Source organism: Melospiza melodia, chromosome 8 (assembly GCF_035770615.1).
Source record: "Melospiza melodia melodia isolate bMelMel2 chromosome 8, bMelMel2.pri, whole genome shotgun sequence".
Taxonomy (NCBI): Eukaryota; Metazoa; Chordata; class Aves; order Passeriformes; family Passerellidae; genus Melospiza; species Melospiza melodia.
In genome coordinates, this window is record NC_086201.1 from 26,046,218 (window position 1) to 26,071,500 (window position 25,283).

A 25,283-nucleotide genomic window follows, 5' to 3' on the forward strand; every position below is an offset into this window, starting at 1 on the left:
ATTCAGTTCTCTCTTATGCCTATCCAGGTTTGCATTACATTTTGTCCTTTCCCCATTATTACTTTCCAGAGCAATTTTATTTCAACTAAATAATTAGAAACTTATAAACCTCCAAGCAAAGTCTGACACTACTCACCTTGCTTACATTTTCTGTGAGCTTCTTATGAACTTTAAAAAAAGACAATAAAACTGTAACAGATTAAAGTTAAAAAAAAAAAAATCTGTGTTGAAACCATGTGGGTTTGACCCTATCAAGTTATAAATACCTAAACAACACAGAAAACTCCTATCATGTCAGCAATGTACACATCCCACTTGAATTATAAACTAGATCAGCTTCTCCAGAAATAAGGAAAGGTACACACAACCAAAGGATGGTCCAACTGTTCCAAGTCAATGGAAACCTTGGCTGTCAGCTATAGCTCAGGAATAAATGCTAAAATAACAGACCTTCCATCTTCCTTAGCACCATTTGAAGGTACAAGGTCTGTCTTCTTTTCTTACACATTCCAGCTCAGCTGACAGCCTACCAGTGCAGGCTTGGTGGCTCCGGGCTGTGACTCCAGACAGTGACCCATCCCACCCTACTGGAGATGTCTCACAGGCACCCAGCTCCAGAGCAGCTCTCCAAACCACATGAGAGGAATTATTTCCTAGACACCCAGACTTTCTACAATCAGCAAAGACTGGATTGGCGTAGACATCCAATATTTAGATGCCTGGGGGAAGGTGAAGTGACCAAAACCCTTTACATCACTCATGCTGAATGCACAGAGCTGTGACTTTCTCTGTGAAGACGAACAACCAAGGAAAAACCCCCATGTTGGAAACAAGTCAGGTGATAGCACATATGGGTGCACACACAACATTCTGCATGCCTGTATTGTACATGTCCTTTGTAGAAGACAGCATACAGGCATGCTGCAGATAACACAACTAAATTCTGCCTTCCCAGGAAAACCAATAGCAAAGCCTGCAAATATAACTCCAAAACTTAGAAGTCAAAGTAAGCTTGCATTTCACATATATAAGTCAAGAGTAACATTTCATCACTAAATGAGAACTAAAATCCTAGCTGTGTCCAATGACAAGCAACAAAACTATACATTTGGAAACTAGTTTTTTATGTGCTTGGATTTCCCCACTTGAGTTTCATCAGAAGATAGGTTCTTTTACCTTTTGTGTCAAATTCTAAGAGGTTGCAAAGTTATATTCTTCCCAGAGAATATGCTCTAAGGAAATTACAAACAGCTTTGAAGACATACTTTACACATAAGCTGTTGTTTGTGACCCTTTTAGCACATGCCCAGTTTACATTCTCCTATTTCACATTTTCAAATCTTTCTCTGTGTTCGCAGGACAACAGTGCTGAGGAGTAACACCACACACTTCAAACTAATCTGGTATTCTTTTCCCCATACCCTTACAGGATTATTCCCTCCAGTATCTGGTGCTTTGCTGAGACTCTGAAGTGCTCCCTGACAGAAGGAAATGGGATCTACCATGAAATGGCTTATTGGTAGGATTCAGTAATTCACCAGCTCTTGGGTCAGGAACGGGAACTGAACACACTCTCTGAAGCCTTGAAGCCTTCCTGCCAGCTAGAAGTGAGGAGATAATGTAAGCATAATTAATAATGGCATTCCCACTTATAGAGTCAATTACATTCATACTTGGTTCTGCATACTGAGAAGGCAGACCAGAGAACAGAGCAAAGAGCAGGCCAGCCATTTGTGTGATCAGAACAAACACTGCTGCCAACACCCTCAGCCAGGTCAGCAAGAGGTTAGCAACATGAGTCTCTACTTAACCTACTTTTCATTTTTGAAGACCACTTACCCTGCACTGCTTACTCCTTGACTTACACTGAAGGCTACCTGGTTTGCCAAGTTTCATTTATTTGATACAAAATTAGCATACCTAGGAATAACCAGCTCCATTTCTGTTTGAATACACAACTGGTTTTGTATCTCCTTTTAACAGAAGGAACAACTGTGCAATAAGTGTGGATACATACTTTTACCAATGCTATTTGGCTGAATTTCTTCTTGGTCACTCACCACTACCACAGCACTGCCTTGGGCATGAACTATCCAGTTTTACACAGCACAGGTACATGTCAGAGAGTATAGATGTTGCAGAAGGTCAGACTAAGAATCTAAACCCTTCCTAGCAGGTGGCCTTTGGTTTGTTCTGTAATTTTTTTTTATGTTGCCCCTGATTTGATCCACATGCAATAGTTTTGCAATAATACACTGCTTTGGCATGTGACAGAAGAGGGAGAGCCTTGCCAACACACACACAAATGCCTTAGTTTTGCAGCAGTGGACCGACCCTAAAGCAGCCATCTTCCTTCAGTGTTTGTCCCTCAGGGCTGCACATCTGCAATGACATTCTGATGCCAAACAATGCAGAGTGCACTTCACAGGATTTTTTTACCACAGCAGCATTAGGAGGGGCTCCCTGTGATGCTGGCTTCTGTGACACGTCCAAGATGCACACATCTCTGCTACCTCTTCTCCTCTGTTAAATTTTTCTTAGAACAGCCAGGTAGATCCACATTTTATGGAGCAAGAGTAAAACTGTGCAAACAGCATTGGAACATAATCTTTGCTTTCTTAGGAAACTAAATTAGCAGTCATGGCCCAAACCAATTCAGGAACCTGGTATAAACTGCAACTGCAGAGAAGGTGTTGTGGAGATGCCTGTCCCTTTTCTGGGAAGGTAAGGTCTTTAGTAGCAAAAGATGGCTTAACTGATTTAAAAAATGCTAGTCCAACAAATAAAGCTCTCTCTTGTACACAATTCACAAAGAAACTCTGAGTTCTCCAAAAAAGAACTGTGGGGAGTATAGGGGTGGTGTATAAGTGTTGGGAGTTTTCAGGTCTGAAAAATACTTCCTTTTGTCCAGATGTAGTTTTTTTCCATCTCAACAAAGGTGAGACTTGGACATTTAGATTGCCTGGTTTGGGCATTCTTTTCTTTGAACTCTATGCCAAAAGATCCCTCAAGTCTAGTTTCATTCAACAAATGGACCAAAAAGGTCCCCAGACAACCAAGAGTTCTTTGGGGGTAGTGGAACTCATACCTGGCACCCACAAGCCAGGAAGAAACAAGGCACAGCCAAGAAGAGCCTGTGCTTACAGTAGAGACACGTTCATACCCAGCAGAAGTGAGCTCACAATAGCACAATAACTTAGCACATACTGAAAACCTGCAGAGTTGTTGACAGGGACAGATTAGAGCAATGGGGCCACCTATTCCCACAGAGGCAGAAAAGGCACCCTTCAAGGCTGCCAGGGGAATATGCAGATTCACCAGCCAGGACAGTTGTATCAGCAGTTCCTCTTGCAGGGCTGAGACAAAGAAGCCAGTTAAACCCCAGTTGATTGCAAAGTGCACATCAGGGCACAGAACGGGCACTGAACTGATCAAGTACTTATCTAAGCTGCACTCCAGGCAGCAGCAGGCCAACTCCAAACCAAATCCCACGAAGGAGAAAATCTCACTCTGTGGAGGTGCCAGCCATATCTCAGGAGGGTGAAGGACCCAACTTCTACCAGACAAAGCTGACAGTTTTCACTGTCACTTCCTCTAGTCATGCCATCCTAGAACGGCACTGAGGAACTCATCTTATCAATGAAGATTAAATGGCCTCTGTGATCATAACTGATCACTGATAAACAGGTTTAATCAACCCAAGTATGTGATATCTTCCAATATTTGTCCAAAATGAGCTGTCATATGGCAAAGCACTGTGGCCCAGCAAACTCGTGTTTTGAAACATGTTGGTCCACTGCAAATAAAGTGCTCCCTGCTACACACATTCCAGTCACCCTTGTTTGGAAACACTCCCCCCACTCCTCCCCCTACAAGTCAGTGACCTTGTTTAAACATGGTGCATTTTCCAAATACTAACTTAGACCGTGTATTTTTCTGCTCAGCTGGTTTAGAAATCCCACTGCTAGCAGTGAAAGTTTTACTTTTAAATTAATAGAAATAGGGCCTGAAAGACACATACAAGACTAGAAGACTAAAGCCTGAAGAGAAGATACCTAAACGATAAAACCTTTACAGTGCAAAACATTCCTAGGGGATTTTACAGAGTCTCAAATACAGGGAAGGTAAAAAGCTGCTGAAGCCTTGGAAGAAAGGGATCAATTGAAATGAAACCAAGCACAAAACAAATACAGCACTTAGAAAAAGCACAATCCTAAAAGCCTAAAAACCCTGGACAGGTGAGAACAATGGTTATTCAGAACTAAAATGTGACAGGAGTGCTAAAAACCTTCCAAAGGACCTTATGGTATTTTATTTTTGTGCTGCATTTTCTAGGTTTATCCTCTAGCATTTTTATTTCAGAGACATGCTACAAAATAAGTGTTGGGTGTAATGACGGCTCACTAAGTATTTGCTAAATTCAAGGATGCTTCTCAACTATCTGTATTTGAGAATACTGTAAGGCTTTTTGAGAAGTTGAACAAAGTTGACATTGCACATGACTATTTTGTTTTGTTTTTAAATTACACTTGCTGGCTTGCAATCTATTAGGAAATACTTTCTTTTCACTAAGGGGGGAAAAAAAAGGAATTTTATTTTTACTGCAACAGGGACTGTGATAGAGCAGAGGTTGCATGACCCATGCATGCTGCACTGAGCTGTCCCCCAGCTACACACAGGATCACAGCACTCGGTGCAGAATGACTCCCTGAAAGACAACAGCTCTCCACCTGCTGCTTCATTTGACAGGGCTGCAAGCTCAGGAAATAGCACATTTACTAACCCTGGCTTCTCTGCACCTAGTGTTGAGCTCAGCCAGCTAAGTCATTCAAGCTCTAATAGCAGTATTTATGGTTTTGGCAAGTGAGGAGACATGGAGAAGCAGGGAGGAAAAGACAGAAGGCACTCTAGAAGAGGAGCAAGGAAAGCCACACAGACAAATGAAAGCGTGCAGAGTACATTTTCCAAAAGGCAGAAATTCCCACATCCATTAGGACTTGCTGTCTAAGTAACAGAGCTCCTGGCAGACAGAATTGACTTCTCTGGAAAAAAAGGTCTGTTTTAATAAAGGACAGGGGGAAAGAAAACAAAAGGTGAAACAGAAGAGAGCCATCAAAATAACAGGAGCTATGCAAAAACAGGAGGCAAGGGCAAAGGCCATTTGTCTTCCCCATCTATAGAAAGGTGACAAAGAAACGACGATAGTGAAGGGCACCTGGGGATATTTGCTCCTTACAGACGTCCAGGAGAACTTCTCCAGGAGAAATGCCTACCTTTCCCTAGAAGCTTTTCTCTAAGGCAAAAATATAAATAATGGTCACAAAATTAAAAGAGTTTATAAACTCCCTGCCTCTCCACTGCTAATCAGTGGTCTGTTCATTCATTTTTTTCAAATTACAAGTAATGCCCTGCCCTCTGCTGTCAAACAAAGTTAGAAATGTGGAGAAAAGCTTTTGTGTCTGCTGATCAAGCAAAAGACAACTTTTTTCCAACTGCCCTTCTGACTCCAGGGTATCAACACTTTGTCCTCTCTGCCCCATGACTACATCTGACACCACTGCCCTGGCTTATATCACGAGTTGAAAAGTGCTAGCCAGACTCCAAGATAAACCTGTCAATAGCGAGGCACAGACATTCACATTCCTCCCTACTTGGTTGTGAATATCAGCTGTTTGTCTGGGACCAATTCCTTAAAAAGCTTTTACTGAGGGAGAAAAGGAAAGGGGGATGCGGAGAGCATTTCCAACAGGAAAAAAACCAAACCAAAACCAGGGAGGGAAATCCCACAAAGACTGCAAAGAGAAAATAAATTTAAAAAGCCTGTCCCCATCAGGTCCTCCCAGCAACCTTCTTTATCAGAGGTTCATTGTCAATCAATTAGCCAAGGCAGCAGGGGTCTGTAGGAAGGGGGGTAGCTCGAGAGACAATGGTCTGCCCTGTTGTATTACTATTTAATCGCTTTTCCTAAATAAATAAAGCAGCCCTGAGGTGCTGTCATGTCAAGGGAATTTATAACAAAAAACCCCTTCATTTTTCATTGGTCATTACTTTTCCTTCCCTCCCACCCCTGCAGGACTAGAGAGGGTTATTACTGTAGCCGTAAGTTCCATCTTTGTGTTGCTTGCCTTTGATTCCCACTCGGACCTTGCCACTTTCTGGCACTAATTTGTCAGGCTGAACAAAGGAGGGATTTGTACCTCCTGTAAGGTCTCAATTAGGAAAGGCTTCTGCTGTATTATGTGCCATTGGGACAGGACACAAAGACGGTAATTACAGGAATTTGCACTAAATGGCTGAAGAATTCACAGCAAAACTTTTCTTCCTCCCCCCTCCTCATCTTTCTGCAAGCTTACCCCTCCCAGCAGCCCTGGGGAAAGCCGCTCTCAATGCCTGCAAGCCGTAATTACCAACAGCAGGCCCCTCAGGTTAAACAGCAGCCCATGCTGAACGGCACAACTGCCTGCAGGGAGCAAGAACAGCGAGACGCGCTCAGCTTGCCCTGTGCCTCCTCTCTGCACTAACTTTTCTGAGCCAAACGAGTTTCCCCCAGTTATAACTAAAATTATTTCTTTCTCTGCACCATGGTAACAGCTCCAAGCTCCAGCCAGCCCTAAGGGTCCCAGGAATGGCAAAGGAGTCGCTCCTGCAGAAAGTGCTGTGAATCCCCATCCTTGGGGACACAGAATCCCACTGACCGGCTTCCCACGGACCCACCACAACTCAAAAAGAGTTTCTGTGCACAACAACATTTGTTCAGTTTGGCAGACTAAAAGGAGACCAGAGGAGTATTGGGAATGGCTCAGGTGCATCAGGAAAAGACACCATGAAACCCTGGTCAGAGCACCTAATTTTTGTGGGGAATAAATGAGTGAGAGGATATTAATCACCCCATGTTTGGGAGAGGGAATCCACCCTTTCACAGAGAAACATTTACTGCCATACTACATAAAGCAAGACTAAAACCTGTTTCACACTGGAGACATGCATTTTGTTGCCATCTCAGGGCCTGGTTTTAGAGGAGGTAATTGAAAATATTCACTTGAAACTCTCCTGAACATCAGTCAGAAGATTAAGCAAAATAGAAAACAAATTACATCAAGTCATACAAACGTGGCCAAGAACAGAGCCGAATTCAGGCAGAAGCCCAAATACTGTGACCAAATCATTAACTGCAATGATGCCAACCTCCATGATGCTCCAGCTGCCAGGTGGGTGCCACGCACTGTGGAGGGATGAGCAAGAACATGACCTGCAGGTGGCTATGAGAGAAGGACAAACCCAACTACACCCACAGACAATTTTGAGTGCAATCCAGTACTTCTAGGGCCCAGGTCTCCCCTGAAAGGGATTCAGGGCAGCCAGCAGGTCCTGGGCCCAAACAGAAACTCCTAGAGTCATCATGTTCTAGAGCAACCTAAGAACCAGACCCCACAGAAGCATGGAGAGGAGGCAGGACCATCACAGCTCACATAATACAGGAGAAAAAGTCTCCAAAAGAGCTGCTTCTGCTTGAGCTGACAATTTCTAAGTGAGTGTAACTAAAGCAAGTCAGAGACCATAGTTTAGGCATAAGGTGCCCAAATTTGCTCCAAACAGGTGCCCTTGCTAAAGTAAAATGACAATGTACTGCATTCAGACATGTTCTCTCTATTTTCACTTCCTTCCCAAACTGGATAAAAACACGATCTTCCCTATAGGACTAGAGTCAGATAACGAATTCAAGCCCCTTTGATTCTGCACTACCTTTACAGTGTCCTGAATCAAGAAAACAGCTCAGCCACCCTGCAAGGCAGCCCTGGCCCATATAGCGGTGTATGTGCAAGATCTAATGTTTCAGGACTGCTCATCAAAAGCAGATGAACCTCTGAATATCCCCATAGGCTTTTCTCCACAGCTGACAGAGAGAAAGGCTAACTATAGCCACAGTGAGAGGCAGGGAACAGCCGTGCTGCTAAAACACACGCATGCTCTTTCAAGTGATTTTCTTTTCCTATAGAGGGGATGTAGGTGCAGATGCTGCAACCTGGCTGCTCACCTGCACACTTGAAGCTCTGAACCGTGAGCCCTCTCTCCAGAGACAGTGTGGTCAGGATGCTCAGGAAGCTGGTGGTCACAGACTGCCGCTTGCTCTTTCGGAGGTCACTCCCAAAGGGCCGAGCTCCAGGCTTGTTCCTGAGCGTCACCTGTGGGTTCTGAGTCAAACTTCGGGTAGCATTGGCCGCTGCTTTCAGCGCCTCCATCCACTCCTGGGCCCGCTGCCGCGTCTCTGCGCGCAGGCGCAGCACATCCTGGGGAAAAATGACCTGAAAGCAAGAGTCACAGCCATCCTGAGTATCTGTCTGCACCGACAGGCACACATCCACGTTGTAGCTCAGCAGGGGATCTTCATCAAGCCTACCAGGCTGGAATGCCATGAGATAAGACCTGTTCAAGACAAAAGTAAATGCCTTCCAGTTATTCTGGACAGTTAGTCTGTAAAGAGTCCCTGATTTCAGAATATTTTGGTACTCTTTAGTGTTTTCAGTCAAATTCATGGATAGGAAGAGTTCCATAGGCTTCTCTAACACCCCATTAGTTTGAGAAAGGTCACTGTTATTTTCAGGCTTTGGCACATTCTCCAGTTTCTCCTGCTGTCTTGTAAAAGCCGGCCCAGAAGCATGCACCGCTTCCCAAAGTTTCTGTCCCCAGTCCAAAGTCTCCCAGGAGGACTCTGCCTTGAGCTGTAGCTGTGAGCTGTCTGACAGGACAGTGTCCACCACCTTGGTTTCCATGCCACCAGTGACAGCGACCCTTTGAAAACGCATGAGTGGATAGACGGTGGGAAGGGTCTGGTTGCCGCTGCTGTCCAGGCAATACAGGTACAGTTTGTACTGAGAGAGTTCAGCGTAACAGGTTTGCCAGTAGCTGTCATTGTCTCTTCTGACTTCCAAGTATCCCTTCTTCAGAAGATTTGAGAACACTGTCTTGTGTTCTGGAGGAAAAAAAATTAGAATATTACAATTATTTTTTTAATTGTCTCAAATTACTGCATCATTCTGGCTTCTCCATCTCTCCTACCCATACATGGCATATCTGAAGACAGGATGACAGAAAGAATCTTAATGTAATAATTATTAAACACAAGCCCTAACTCTACTTTTGAGCCACCGAGAATACAGCACGTTTTTACCCAGAGGTATCAAAACACCTTACAAAAAGGAACAAAGAAACAGAGGGACAGAAAGACAGAGCAATTTTCCTGAGAAAGCAATTATCCAGGATGACAATGGCAGAGCAACAAAACACTGCAGGTCTCCCAGAACTTAGTCTAGAAGTGGACAATGCTATCAAGTAATCTATTGCCAGCTAAAATAAGATTTTGACAGTGAAAAACACATAAAAATTAAAAACACCTTACCCTCTCTTTCCTGCTCCTTCCCAGACTCAACTTCATGTTTTCACACACACCACCTCTGCCTCCCTCATCTTAAGCAGCTCAGAGGCAAAGGGCATAGTGGCATCTGCTCAGCTCCTCTCTGCTGCTCCTTCCTTCTCACACCTTTCCCCTGCTCCAGCATGGTCCTCTCCAGGGGCTGCAGTCCTTCAGGTTAAATGTAGCCCTGCACGAGCTCTCAGTGGCTGCAGTTCCTTCAGGAAATCTCCACATTCTCCAGCGTGCAGGGAGATCCTGCTCCACCACGTTGTCCCAGGGGCTGGAGCACATTCTCATCCTCTGACCCTCAGCTGCTCTTGACACAGCTGCCAGTGCTGTCCCTTCCTGGGATGTGTTCTGCCAAAGAGGCCCCACCTTGGCTGATGGGCACAGCTGTGTCCTGAGGAGGGGCTGCTGAAACAGCCCTGCTTACAGCACCTGGCACCTGCACTGATCCAGTGAATGCAGACCTGTGCCCAACACAGCACTTTCCTACCACATTCCAGCATGACCTGGGACTAGAACATTCTGTGCAGCTCTGCTTACTCCAGAGTTTTGCCAATTTATGAGAATCAGGTTCAGGAGTAACAGATATGACCAAAAATGAAAAGTAAGAGGCTGCCCAGAAGGATTCAAACACACACATCTGAGCATCTCAGCACTTCAGGTGCTTTGGAGCAGATCACAAAACCCAGCCCAAGGCAAAGTCAAGAGGAATCTTCTTCATCCACAGAACATCAGCCATGCACAAGTCACTCCAAGCACTAAAGTGATACAAATTTAAAAGGAATTATCTAAAGCATTTCTGAGTTTTAAAACAAAGTTTCCATATAAAATTTGTTCCAAAATTTTGCACCACTTCAGCCACCACAGGCAAGATTCATATTTTCACCTTGGGCTAGGCATGTGGCTCTAGGCAATTTTTGTTGTTCCCTGTATCAATTCAGAGGCATTCACTGCTACACTGTAATACCAACTGTACCACTTGGCACCCCAAAACAACGCAGGCCTGAGGAATAAATTCCCATTTGAGTTCTACTTCACCCTTCCATTAAGGGTACCTGTGCTGAGTGATGACTGACTAACAGTGACAGAATTAGCAGACACAAGTAAAGGTTTCTGCCTCGAATTGTCTATCTCCCTTAGAGCCTGCTATTCCTGGCACAGGAGCAAGGTAGCCACCTGGAAACAGCTCCTCATCCACTGCCCAGCAAATTGGGTCACAACAAAATCAGCATCAATTGACTTTAACACAGCATCACAGACCACAGCAATACAAGAGCTGGTCTACTCAACATTTCCACCCTAGGGTTGACAGCCTTTACAGCCTTTGAAACAGGGAGGCATGGAACTGGAGGCATAAAACATTTTCAGCATCTCAGCTTAACCAGTTACACTTATGTTAACAGGCCACACTCTAACAAGCTTTAGACATCATCTCTGAGTATACTGAGGATGCCTGCAACACAGAGCTAAAAGAACAGAAACATCTGAACTGGATGAAGCTTCGAAACAAAACCAGGCCTGTATAGAAACTACATCCCCATCTGTACTGGGCTTCCCAGCTAATATGGCCAAGATTGCTGGCTAGACTGCTCTAACCACTGCTGGATAAGGGGTGAGTCTGTCTGTCCTCCTAGAGCATAAGGAGAGTCAGGGACTCATGAGTATTTGAGGAACTTACTATCCAGGGGCTTCTGATAGCAACTGGGGCAGCCTTGGGCTGTACCCTTCATTCTAAGAAGATGCTCCTGCCTTTGGCTGCAAGTACTCCTGTAGCTAATGCTCAGTTTCTTCTATGGGCAAGAGAAAGAATCAGAATAGCAGCAGTGTAAAAGCTTTTGCCAGCTCTTCAGCAAAGACCAGCTTTTAAGGATTTATAAGGATTAAGCAGACAAGCTCCAGTTAAACTTAATGAACATACATGAAAATTAATTGTTTGACATCCTTAATGTTGGTATGGAAATCTCATGGGGGTTAAAAATGGGGGAAGGACGCTACCTTGCAGCCACCCTAATAAAAAGGAGGCACTTAGGTTTCACCTTGACAGCCCAGCCTCAGCTTCCCCATTTACCCACATCCTCAGAACAGAGCCTGCATTTAACTCCATGCTCAAAGGACTCCATCTAGAGAGATTTCCTGCAGATAGGGCAAAAACCATAACTATTTCAAAAACTGCTATTTTGGCACTAGGTCTAAAAAGGTCAGTATAACTATACCTTGCATATCAATAAACTACTGGAGGATATTTCAGCTAAATATGAAAACTGAAAGCCTAATCTATAACCCAAAATGGTAGAGAAAAAGCACACTTTGATAGCCCAAATGGATAGATGTGCACACACATGGACACACTGAAAGAGAACCAATTTTGTTCATCATACATCTCTGGCCCTGACATTCATTAGTATTTCTGCACTAACTCAAAAGCCATTAATTTCTCTGAAACCCACACTAATCCCTTTGTAGTGCAGATAATGGACAGCCATTCTAGAGTCATCTTCCCTTTCTATTAATCCAATCAGGGAGGCAGCGCTTCTGCAGCTCCAACTGCAATCTCTCTCACTTCCATCAAGAACAGATGACTGTTCGAGCTTCTGCATAATAAGACAACTCATAACCTTCCCCCAGCCACCCCTCCTTCATCCACACACAGGTCTGCTTATCTTTTGTTGAGTTAGAGAAAGGCTATCTCTCCCTGTCTTTCACAGAGGCACCCCCCTCTCCCTCCTTCACTCCACTCCTTCCCTTCAAGCTCTGTGAAATCGGCTCCAATGGCTCTGCTCAAACTGGGACAGAACCAGCAGCCACCTTGATTAACATTCAAATGCCTCGTATTGTTTAGGTCAGGGCAATAGATGCTGGCAGAGACAGGTTGAATTCGTATGCTGAACATACACACACATCTCACAGCTCTGCTCCTTTATCTCTTCCACATGCACTGTGCCAGATAATACCTTTTTACTCAGAGAGCAAATGGTACCATCTCTCTATCCACCTTCCAAACAGAAACTGCATCTCTTTTCCTCCTTATGGAGACAGGCAGAGTAAATTGAAGAAGAGTAAAAAAAAAAAAAAAAAGGAAATAATCACAGTAAATGGCTCACATCTGAGCCATCTGGAGTTATAATTTCAAGGAAAGAGGTGGAAGAAGGCAGAGAAAAAACAAGAGAGTCTCAGCAGCTGGGACAGAGCAATATCTTCCTCAGCATCTCTCCTCTCCATTGGGAAATGCCCCCTTGTCCCAGATAGGAAACCTGCACATTGCACTGAAACCAGGCCAGCCTAGCACCCCACCACCACTGGCCACACTTGGGGCAGCTGGTGCAACCAGCACCCCAGAGATAGAGACCAAAAGTTGTGCCAGCATGTCCAGAAGATACACACTCCAGAACAACTGGCTGTACTTGCATCTCAGCTGGCATGGCAGGAAAGCTCACTCTGTTTTTCCACCACTGAGGCATTTCTAACAACAGTCATTCCAAGTAACTTGGAAAAGAGCAGAAGCAGAGATGCCCAGTTTGTGAGGAGTTTGAGGGGGCACTCCTCTCTGAATTCTCTAGTGCTTAGTAAGCGATGAGTGTAAGTTACAGAGTTTTTGCCAGTAGTTTTCCTCTCAGATTTTTAAAAACTCAACATTTTTACAAAACATGTTTGGGACCTAAAATGCTCTCAAATTAGGTTGGGCTAGTCACCTTCTTGGTGGGATTTGCTGGATCACGGACAAACTGTGCCTCAGATCCACAATGTTCACTATCTTCCTATTTAAAAATACAGTCTTTTCCTCCCACCCATTTTCCCTCCTGGGTCTGCAGATACGTATCCTTCAGTTTGTCAGTGTGCAGGTGCTCAACACAGTGACAGCTCTAGAGTTCTCCAAGCTCACAGGCAAAGCAGGCAAACAAAACAGCTAGCTGGAAAAAGTACTGAAGCACCCACACTGTCAGGAGTGGCAGTGTTTGAATAACACCCACATGGCCATCAAGCCGTGCTGTGTTTAAAACACTGTGTTTTAAAAATCCAAGCCAAGCTTCACTGTATATTACAGAAGCAGTATTCTCTCTTTGTCTGCCAGGCCACATGCCCAGAAATACAAGAGCCTGCCTTGAATTTGCTAACAACTTCTGTCTTTGCTAGCTCTGCTTCCTGCTTGTGTCCCATAGCACAACAGGGTTTATTTCTAGCACGAGTTCTTTCACTAGCAGGCCAAAGATATTGCCCCAAAAGGCACAGCTTCTTTTCAGGTCCTTTTCTTTCTCAGCACATGGAAAGGATTCAGTGTCATTTTATTTGTATTATGGTTTAGTGGTAGAATCAGCAGTGCTGGGTTAACAGCTGGAGGAGATAATCTTAAAGGTTTTTCCTAACCTAAATGATTCTATGATTCTATAAAAGAGCAAGCAGTAGGAAGAGAGAAGCCCACAGTAATGGGTACACTACGACAGTAAGGAAATAAAACAGTGAAGAGTTCACATATGCAGTAACTGGGACAGCTCTGGAGGACTGGGAGACCTCTGCAGGCTCCAGAAGGAAGTCCTTTACAGCACTGAGGACTGACAGGAGTTGCTGAAGGTCCTCTCAGTATCTCACAGCATTCATTTATTTGGATTAAAACTCTGAAAAGGGATGTCTTCTAAGGATGCAACCACTATGACCCCTTCAACAACTGCAGTAGGTTTTATCCAATCTCTAAATACATTCTTCAGTCTTTTCTGGAGAATAATTAGTAGCCACAGACACACGTCTGTAAAACCTACTTTCTTGCTTTTGCACCTCTCTTTTCAGGTCAGCTCACAGTAGCAGCAAACTCTTTGTGAGGCTCTCTTGTAAACACAGAGGGAAGAAATAGCACAGCTACCTTGTAAAACCTGCACAGCTGCTGAACAGAACAGGTAAAGGAAACAGGTTTAAAAGGGATATTTTCAGAGCACAGGAGCTCTCCTTTCTAAAGAAGGTACCCCTGCCTTCCAACATTCCATAGAGAAAGCTCTTGGAGGGCACACAGCAAGCACTGACTACCTCCAGAAGTGGGTCCTTGGAATTTCATATTACAGAATCACAGATTAAGCTTAAAACACTATCAGGGACATGTACAGACCTTCAATGGCTCCATTTAAAGGGAGTTTCTGTGAGCATATGAAGTTGTTACACATCAAACCCAGGAGATGCCCAGGATACAGCTGACAAAAACGAGGAGCTCTGTCTCCACACTTGAGAGTGCATTTCTATTCTGCATCCTTTCCACAGAAAGATACAGAACAGAAACTCCACTCTACAAGAAGCAATATATCTCCCTAGACAAAAGTAACAGCAAGTGCACTTGCCTTTGTCACCCTTCTTTTTCTACAGCAACTATGTCACAATATAACACAACGTGTTTTTACCTATATATACACTTATATATACACTTAAACATACTTACATGTTATATATATTTATACACACACATCTCCCCCCACACTAACACTTAGGCACCTGCTTTCCATGTTCTAATATAGCTGACTTAGCTGGAAAACCCAACACAAAAAGTTTCTTTTAACCCTAAACAGACCACCTATTCCTAACTGGAGTCAAGCCACCATGTGCATACAAGCACCCTTTCACAATCCCTTGATTTTTAGTTAAACCCTACCTTTATTTAGATTACAAAAATCTTTGTGGCACTAGCTGCTGTTTCTCTCTGTAAGTGCCTGGCCCATTGCTGGCATCTACAAAATAAATCATGGAGATGTAGACACTGGGTCAGTGTTTCCAAAGCCCTGAGCACCTCTTCAGTGCAGTGCTTGGGAAAAGGAAGAATACCACTTGCTGAAACACCGCTTCGTATGGCTCACTGGAGATGCCTGCCTCAATCTGATAACAACACCTCCTGTGCCCCACACAATGCTGGCAGGAATGCCTTCATATTGACAATTTGACTGCTTTAGCTTCTCTTACTTGCTTATGGAGTGAAAATTCAGCATCATTTAAAGAAAGAGAGCAGAGATCTTTGGGCCTTACAGTAAAGCTCTGTACGTCTGCCCTCTTTTTAATGGCTGCTCTTTCACTTTATGAAAACTGCTTTTGTTTGGATTTGCCATTCTTCCAAAAGCTTTAACATTCAAAGCTTTTTTTTAAGTTTGGGAAATCATTCAAGGAAATGATCAGAAATACATAGCAAATAAATAATTTTGTCCTGAGTCAAACTGAATAGGACAGAAGCAAAAAGTAAAACAACTTTAGATATTTAAACTATAAAAAAGAACAGGAATCAAGGTAAGTTCAAAATATTATCCTTAGGCAGGCAAACACAGAGTTAAATCAGTATGGCTCTTTTGTCTTTGATGTATCTTCGTTTAAGAGTTACCTCACAGCTAGATTGTGAGTAGGTTTTTTGTGTTTTTTTAACATTCAGCTCCTCTTTCAAGACAAATATTAAAATCAGATAGGAAACTCCTCATATAAACACAAACAAAGCAGCACCACAAACCTGTGTTTCCTTGGATATCCCCTCCGTTGGTTAGGGCCAGGTAGGAAAGCAGAGCACAGTTATTGTCCTGCCCAGGTGCAGGTGGCTGCTGCAGGGAGGTGCCTGTGAAGACCACTCTCCAGTTCACGTGGCTGATGTCAGAGCGCGACCTGTTGTGACCTGGTTTGAACATGGAGGCTTCCTCATTCTGCACCAGGATGTCATTCACTGAGCGAGGCCTGTCCCTCCGCCGCTGGCAGATCTTGAAGATATTAAAAGCTGTGGTGTCCCCTTCCCCTGCCCAAGCAAGGTTGTCAGCAGCTGTTCCCCTCTGCACCATGCACTGGTCTTTGGCAGGGAACACTGTCTGAGCTTTGGTTTCCAAGAGGCCATTTTTGCAGTGATCCCAGATGAGGCTACTTTTGGCTAAGGAAGTGACGTTCCTCAGGTTCCTGCTCTCTGTTATCTGATCGAATACCTCATGCCCAACCAGTTCTGGGACCTCCTGTACACCATACACCTCAGAAGGCTGCACAATCTTTTCAAGCTTAGTATCAAAACTATTGAAAAAGTCTTCAGTCACTTCCAAGGCAGGGCTAATGTCATCCACTTCAAGAGCCTCCATGTCCTGTGCTGCTGTGGGCTCAAGGCGGCGCGATGAGTTAAGAAGATACCACATCAACATGGACCCAAAGACCTGCTTCACATCTATCCTTGGCACACCATTAACTTGGATGTGGTGGGCAAACACAGTCACCAACTCCAATCCATAGTGGTAGGAAGTAACCAACTCAATTTGTCTTCAGAGGGAAGATCTAACACCCACTGACCAAGTAGGCTATGGTCCCGGTCTCATGGGGATGAAGAGTACCTGTAAAGAAAAGCAAAACATCACATCAGGAAGAGTCTATTCCCAGGTAAATATGTGTAATCACATCACTCCTTTCACAGTCATAATCCCCTTCGTTTAACTTTCTCCTTCAATTGGCACCAAAATCACTGTGCATGAAGAAACCCTTTGTGTTTCTGTTGTTCACTCTGTGTGAACTCTGTGTATAATCACTTTTTGAACTGAAAGCTGCAGAGAGGAGGATGGGACACCAGATGATGGAAACCAAAGCAATACCATTTGTTAACCAAGCTTTAGAAAGCTGCATTGAGAGGTTGCCTCCTAAGGAATGCTTCATAGAGTTTCCCTTAGGCCTTTCCCTCCTTTTCTTTTTTCTAATAAAAAGTTAATAAACTACAGGGTCATAACATAGGCCAACCAGCCCCAAATAGTTTGCTTTTTTGTCCAAGATTGCTTGAACTTGCAATTTTATGGAGACCAACATGAGTTTTACAGCAGCTACCTTGCCTATCTGTCTGCATGAACAGAACTGTGACATTTGCCAAATAAATCAAGTCTGCTGCTGTCTTGAAGCTCCATCCACAGTGCTGCCATGCTGAAGGGAAAAGCACAGTAGGTATGTTTAAATTGGAGTAACCTGGCAAATGTCTGCGAGTTCTTGGGACCTGGAGACTGAGCATTTGTCCTGGCAGGAGAACACCCTCAAGTCTCCTAAGACAAAGCACAGTTCCCAGAGCCTGGACATGCAGAACAGCTGAAAGTCTGAGTTTTGAACACATCAGCTCAAGTCCTAGAAGCAGCAAATCTGCATTAGCTCAGAGTTCTATCTAGATTATTACACTCAACAAAACTAACTAGCTGGGCTGGGCCGATAATTAGCAGCTCATTAGCTTGTAAATGCTGCTGAAGTGCTACCAGGACCCATGAAGATTTATGCTTAGCAGGAAAAAACATATATTAAACAGCATCAAAAACAGATAATACTTCTATTTAAGGTGGGTTTTTTTTTAAATCCAGAACAGTCTTTTAGCCTAATTTCTGTTAGGAAAGCTGACCATAGCAAGCCAGAGGAAGAGAGGAAGGTGGCCAGCAACCCCAAAAGGAGGGGGCACAGAATTCTGTAGCACGAGCCAATCTCCTTCACAATCCCCCAGTTGCTTCTGCCCAGCCCTGCTTCAGTTGTAGCCAGCCATGACACAGCTGGACTCAAAAGCAGCAGTTCACCCTCCCTCCCAGTGGATCTGCACTTCAGACTATGACATCCACAAAGACACTCCAACTAAGTAACTTGCAAAAGCAATAACTAATCACATACACAACTCTGGAACATCAAGCCTTTACACTGAGATCTTACTCCCCTTAACTCTTTGCAAGGATTCACTTTGCTAGTCTCATAGTGAATCAGGGTAGGATAAGCTTCAATTATGTGAACACAGAGTAAGACACTGAAGATAGAGACAAAACCACAAGCAGAGGGCTGAACAATACAGACTTGGAGTTATTTCAAATCAGAACAGTCTGGGAGCTGACTCTTTGCAAAGATGTGTAACTGTGGTAGTTGACAGCAGTGGGAAATTAAGTCATCCTGGGCACATCTGCATTGTCAGCTTAATGCAGCACTGAGTTTACTCTTGAAGCTCAGTCCTGCCAGCAGCCCCAGAGCAGTGTTCTGTTCCCTGGTACCACAGAGCTTGAGAGCTCAAGGAACAGCCTAAGGGACATAGGTGGTGCAACCTGTCTACTTATTCTACACCTTTCTGTAGCATATTTTTACAGCAACAATGGTATTTCGAAGTTGCAAACTGCAAGAAGCATTCACTTGAACAAAACTAGCACCAACATAACCACAGGCCTGCAGTGAAGGCTACAGCCTGGTCCATTCAAAGATGCTGCCTCATGGGGGTTGGCAGAGGATGCAGCCTTGCACTCCCTCACACAACTGGAGCGGCAATCACTCCAGAAGGGCTTGTGACATGCCACTGCAGCATTCTAGTGACAGCAGAACAATGTTGTCTGTTCTTTAAGTCCCTAGGAAAGGTGGAAAGCAAGGGATAAAAACTGACACTTACGTTAACAAGTTGATGTTTCAATGCCAGAGGCTTCAAGTGGCAGAACGTTTCTCTGGATCCTGTGAGACTGGAGCTGCCAGCCAGCCAAGTGTGCTGATGCCAAGCTACAAACTGACCTCACAGCCAGGAGGATGCTGAATCACATGGTCATGAGAAGATGACAGGCCCCTGTACCACACAGTCCATAAACTGCAGCCTTCATACCTTCCCAACCAGTCTGTTTGCCCTGCTCAATAAAGATGTGAAAGGTGACATCAGTGGTGGCAGGCTCATTCCCCCCTACACCAGCAAAAGAGTTGTGCCAGTAATTCCCACTAGCACTGGGATCCTGCAATTACATATCCTCCATAAATGCAATTAGGCACTTTCTGACAGCAGCACTCAACAAAAATTTAATTGAGATGTCTGCATGGATTTGGTGCCAAATGAAAGGAAACTCTGACACGGCAGTAAACAGCTTCATCACAATCTCCTCCAGGAGGGAAGCAGTGAAAATCACTTCCTTCATGGGAAGGGTAAAAAAAAAGGCTAACAATAGAATAAGTTAAGCTCCTTTTAAGTTACTATAAAATGTATTGCTTTATGTATTGTTTCTTGAAATGCCTTAAATTTTCCAAAGACATCCAGTCTAAGGCAGTGAATATGAGAGAAAGAATGAACCATCAGCCCAAACTATTATAGATTGATGAAGCTATGGACAACCATAAGCTTGGATTTGTGCTCATCCAGGTCCCTGGGAACTGGTCTTAGTGAAAAAAGGATGAAGGAACATGCTGCATTGTACTCAGCAAAAACTGCTGGACACAGCAGCTGAAAAACAGTTTTCTGTATCTCTGCCCAGCATGAACATGCAGCAGTCAGATAATTAATGTGCACTTACAACACAAGAAGTCTTTACTATCACAAGTTTGTAGTGGCCCCATCACTCACATGGCTGAGGTAAACAGCAAGGATTACTGGTCAGAGCATATGAGACACTGAAGTTCAATTTACTAAAGATTACCTCCCTTGGAGAAGCCACATGGACTTAACTTGAGTGACAGCACAGTCTGACACAGAGAAAAGTCACGAATGACAAATGCCAAGGAACATACACTGGAAGAGACCATTTCACTTCCTGATGCATTTTCTGGATCCTCGTGGGTTATGGAAAATACCCAAGCATTGCATGGCAAAATTTAAAAAGCACAGAAAATGCTGTGAAGCAGAGGGGAAAAGCAGAAAGGAACAATAGGAGACTTCACACAACTTGATAAGCAATCTTGTTGGTTTTGGTGCTCAGAGAACTTCCTACTTCTCTTCCAGATAATAGAGATGCTTAACACAACAAGTGATACACAATAGATAAATAGACTTCCCCTTTTCTCTGGTATTTGGAGAGAGAATCAGAAAGGAACTATCAATGATGTTCATAAGGAAATGCATAAACTACAGGAGCTCCCAGTCAGTAAAAGGTAGCCAAAGACAGGTAATATAAAAGTCCCTCAAGTCTCATTGATTCTTAATGACTCTTGAGCTCAGATTCCTAGCAAAGATCAGGGTTTCTGAGAATTTTATCTCAAGAGCATAAGAGGAGTTCTACAAGCTACCTGTATGCAAATAGACAGCAGGCACTGGGAGCTTGCCCTATCCCCTTCCCAACACACTGGAACCTTCTGTAGGAACCAGCTCTGCTCTTCTCACACTACATTACAACTGTGGGCTGAAACTCCAAGGCCAAGAAGGAAAACAAAGAGAGGTTCTTTCAGCTGGGTAACAGCTGGGTAGCAGAGGAAATTCAAGCAGCCTAGGGACTTTTATTTCTGTTATGATGTAGGCCTGGACCACTACAATCCAGTTCATGGCCTATGTGTTGTTCACACAAATCTGGTCTGAACACATCTGAAGAAGAGGCTGATGCAGTGTCTCTGAATGCAATCCACTGGGGTGGCACAGCTAAATACCTACTGAGCTTTTCCACCTGTCAGTCTGAGCAACCTCAATGTCTTCCAGTGGTACTTCAAACAATCACAACCTACAGGTTTTGCGGCTTCAAGGATTTCTGACCTGCTCTGTAGCTCACATCAGGCAAGTATTGCCCTGAATCTAAACAGGGCACACTTAGGTCAATGCTAGTCCTTGAAAAGCAGGCTCTGCTGGGCAGAATCCCTGAAAGAAGCTATGAAGCTGATGACTTAGGAGCTACCTAATAGTTAAGAAGCTGAGCTGCATTTGTGAGGTGGGCAGACCTGAGTGGACAGAAGAGAGAGCAAGGATGCACAGGTGACTATCACACATACACACTGCCTATGCAGTTCTGCACATCACTGGCACAAAGTGCTTGCACAGGGAGCTGAAGAGTCCTGGTTCCAGACACTTCCCCTCTGGTGGTTGTGAGCCCCAGGCAGGGCAGTGACCAGCTCTCTGAGCAGCAGCTGAAGGCTGCACTCCTGCTTGTCTGTCACACCCATCCTGGAGAGGCAACTGATAAGGAGGAACAATTTCACAAGGGACAACTACAGAGAGTGAGCATCAGCTGGGACACTGTCCCTGTGCAAACCATCACATTCCCTTGGATCCTGGATGTATTTTGCTCCTGTAGCACAAGGCAAGCCTTTTCCCATGTGATTCCTAAACCCAACCCCAGATGATGTACTGCCATGTACATCAAGTGAGACAGCGCAAGTGAGACAAGCTTGTTAGATTCACCATTTCAATGACTGGAGGAAACTTACAGTGCTTCACAAAGAGAGAAAACAAGAAACTTTTCATATACAGGGAACCACAATTTCAAAAGGTTGCCATATAACAGCCAAAGTTTGGTTCAACATCACCTGGGCAATTGCCTTTAGATCACATTTTTAAAGCCTCTCCCTAGAGGCCTCTTTCCCCAACAGACAAACTGAGAAATGCATTACTTGAATTTTTTAGAATATCCCAACTTTAAAATGTCTCACAGAAATATCTTTTGACTGATATTCCTGCGCAATGTAACTGGCAGTACTCAGGAAAAGCTCACAAAAACTGCAGAAAGAGACACCCTGGCCAGGAATGCTTGGCTATTGAGTCAACAGAGGGTAGCTGAATGTAAACTTAACCATTTGCATGTTGCAAACCCACCTGTTTGCCAGTCTCATTATCCTTAAGGATGAAATTAACTGCCAACATTTATCAATGAAGAAGAGCTCCCACATCCTGTCTGCTAGACCCAGTGAGCAGCAAACAGCAGGAACAGCTGCAATTAACCTGGGGCCTAATTACAGTCAAGCTAAAAGAAGCCGTGATCTCTTCTACTCTACAGAAAACAAAACAAAAAAAACTGCAAACATTTGAACTGAAGAAAGAAGTGAAATCAGGTCGGAAGAAGAGTGCCACGTTCTGTGAAGGGAAACAGACCCTTAGCAAGGACACGTGAGTCTGGCTCTGTGCAGCACAGATTTTCCCCAGATGCTGATCTCACCCTTTAACAAGGAAGCTCCCCAGGCATCCTCCCTGTGTGGAGAACCAACACAGCACAGCTCCAGAACAGCTCACCCAGCAATGAGCACACAGCAATGCACAATAAACAGTGCTTACAGCATACGTTATCTTTAATTTTAACTGTCATTTGGGAACACTCATCAAAACCCAAGAAATACTAAGCTGCAAAGAGCACAACAGTCTGCACCAGAACTAACTGGGGCCAGGGCTGAGGAGCACCCAGGAGTGGAGGAAGACAGACCAGCAGAAGGATTTCTTTTCCTGAAACTGACTGCTGGACAGCTCTCCCAAGATCTTTATCACTCACTCGTTTGCCTTGCAGCAAATGACACACATCCATCCTGGCTGGGGAGCACCACCAAGTAATGAAGGGCTGTGTCACTTCCTGGGGATGAATAACCACTAAAATCCTCAGCAGCTGGGCTGGGATGAAGGATAAAGGACTCTAACAAGGGAGGGAACAAAAAGCCAAGCAGACTGGCCACAGGGGAGCAGCTGGTGGTGACACACAGCCCAGGCTGCAGCCAGCCAAACCCATCAGCACGTGGGCACTTTCTTGGGTCACATCCGACTGAAGCCCAGACCACCCCCTCCGCAAGCTGCCTGCCTGACCCTGCAAAATCCACAGGGACAAAAAGAACACAGCAGTGCAGTGATTTGGCCCTAGATGTGGATCTGTGGTCCCAAACAGATTTACATGCTGTCCCTGTGTACAAGAACACTGCCTGTTCTGCCAGGCACACAGACACCACAAAACACCCTGTCACCTCCTGAATTCAGCACAGATACAGAAATTGTCAGGAAACGGGGTATCCAAGAGGGGTGATACAACTAGGAAACGTGATTGAACTAGACAAGCAGGAAACAACAAACGTGACTCAGTCTAACACTTCTAATTGTATCTGCCTCTATGGTGCAGCTTGGCTCCTGATAGGATGTGGAGCAACTTTGTATATGTCAGGTGAAATAACACTTTTCTTTAAAAAAAAATAAACATTTCTACTTAATGCAAACTGAAATTTTGCAGGTATCTCCTCACTCCACATTTTCTAGGACTAGGCTGAAGAGGAAAGACAGTCAGTCCTTAAATGCTTGACTGTTTTTTTTAAGTTCAGAAATTAAGACATTTTCAATTTGCCCTTGTTGAGCTGTGAACAGAAGTAAAAAACATAGCTGGGAATAACATCTTGCATTGCCCCAGAGGCCCAAAAGAAGATCATAAACACACCATCTCCCACAAGGACACAGAAGACCATTTCTTCCCTGAGATCCCGGCACAGCTGTAAGGAAACACGCTTGACATCCAAATCTGTACTGCACAGCTTTCTGAGGTGCCCTGACCTGCAGCTGGAGCTAACTCCTCTCTCCAGCTGTAGCACCCAAAGAATCAGCTGGGACAGGACAAACCATTCTACAGTGAGACCTGGATTTCCTGTAACTGTTGGCAGTTGCATGCTGACATTGAGGGAAATACAGCACTTAATCAGAGCCTCTTTTCTCACCTCAAACTAAGCTCTTCTCTTGTTTTTCAAACAGCCAGGACCACAGTGCTTTGTCACCTAAATTGGCAGGAGAAGAAGCACTGATCCAAATGATGCTGAAGTTCAGCAACCTACCACAGCAACCCAAATGCTCAGGCCACAGCAGCCAGCCCTGAGGGATGGCTGTAACCACTGGCACCACTACAGAGCTGTGCGACTACCCAGCATAAGTGCTTGCTCTTCTCCAAACTGAACTACATCTTCATTACTGAAAATCTTAGCAGAAGCCCTGTAGAAACCTCAAGGCATCTGAAGATACTGAAATGGTAACAATAACTTGCTTCAGTCTGATCAGGTCCTGCAGGAACTATGTATCTAGCTACTACAGACTTATAAGAACTTTCATTCCACCGTACTCTGCTTCACATCAGATTTCTGATTTAAGTCGCTAAATGAATTCAATAATTTTGAATAAATAAGACATAAAAGTGGCAAGGTGAAAATTACTGTTGCTTAAAGTGCATGGGCACTAGACCAACTAAGATTCCAACGCTTTCTTACTCTTACTGAGACTTTTTGTAGCCAGTTAGCAGGGTATGCAGCGCTGAAAGTGAGAATTGTCTGTACAGCTTTGCAGGATGAGGATCATTTGTGCATATTTGCACAACAGATCAGGAGCAAGCCATGATGCCCTACACAAACGTACACCCGAGTCTCTTCCCTCACCTCAGGCTGGCAGTGACCCCAGCATTCCTGCTGCCACTCTAGCTAGCACACCTTCATTCCCACATAACACAGACTCCTGTCAGGCCTGTTTGATCCCACAAGGTGTAACTCCGCTGGCTGTGTCTGGGTGCCTGCTCCTTTAAAGAAGCAATTTTAGTGCAAGGAAAGACCGCGGCATTATGTCACACTCGGGGCCACTGAAATAGAGAGGGATGTCAGCACCCTGTGCCCACACATACTGGAGTCTGACCCGAGGAGCACCCAAATTCCTGATGAGACCGTGAGCCGGGTGGGGAAAACGAAAGCAGGGGGCCTTTTAATGCAGAAGGGAACATGTCCTTCCAGACGAGCACATGACCACGGCCGTGTTTGTGCTAGAAATGCGAACGCGGCCGCGCCCGGGCCCTCGCACACAGCCCCGCACGCTCGGGCGGGCAGGCAGCGCGGCCAAGGCTGCGGGAAGCCCGGCGCGGCCGCCCGCCCGGAGGGGCCGGGGAGCCTCGCAGCCCCCGGGGGCCCCGCCCCGCCCGCGGCCCGAAGGGAGGGTTTGTTTATTTACCTGCGGCCGGGCCGCGCCGTGCCCGCGCTCCGGGAGGGGCCCGCACTGGCCCTGCCCGGCCGCCCCTCCCGCCGCCGCGTCCTGCCGCAAAGCCGTCCCGGCCGCCGCGGGAAACGGCTCCGCGCACCAAGGTTCCTGCCGCCGCCAGCGCCGCGCCCGCGGAGCGCCCATCGGCCGCCGCCCGTCCCGGCAACCCGCCAGTCTCACTTCCCTTAAAACACGGCACTAGGAAAACCACAGATTTCCTGTATAAACACCCAGGGTAAAGCCGCACCTTTC

At 45.0% G+C, this 25,283-nt stretch overlaps 1 protein-coding gene across 4 annotated transcripts in view; it reads right to left on the minus strand.

Annotated features, from left to right (window-relative positions):
- Positions 1-25,073, minus strand: part of PLEKHM3 (pleckstrin homology domain containing M3) — a 115,323-nt gene extending 90,250 nt beyond the window's left edge. For all 4 annotated transcript variants that reach the window (XM_063162357.1, XM_063162361.1, XM_063162359.1 and 1 more), the window contains exons 1-4: positions 25,005-25,073; positions 18,780-19,005; positions 15,882-16,731; positions 8,036-8,971 (exon numbers count right to left, since the gene is read on the minus strand). In XM_063162357.1, the coding sequence (XP_063018427.1) occupies positions 8,036-8,971; positions 15,882-16,545 (1,600 nt within the window). In that variant the 5' untranslated portion in view covers positions 16,546-16,731; positions 18,780-19,005; positions 25,005-25,073. The remainder of the gene's footprint in view (positions 1-8,035; positions 8,972-15,881; positions 16,732-18,779; positions 19,006-25,004) is intronic.
- Positions 25,074-25,283: the final 210 nt, after the last annotated feature.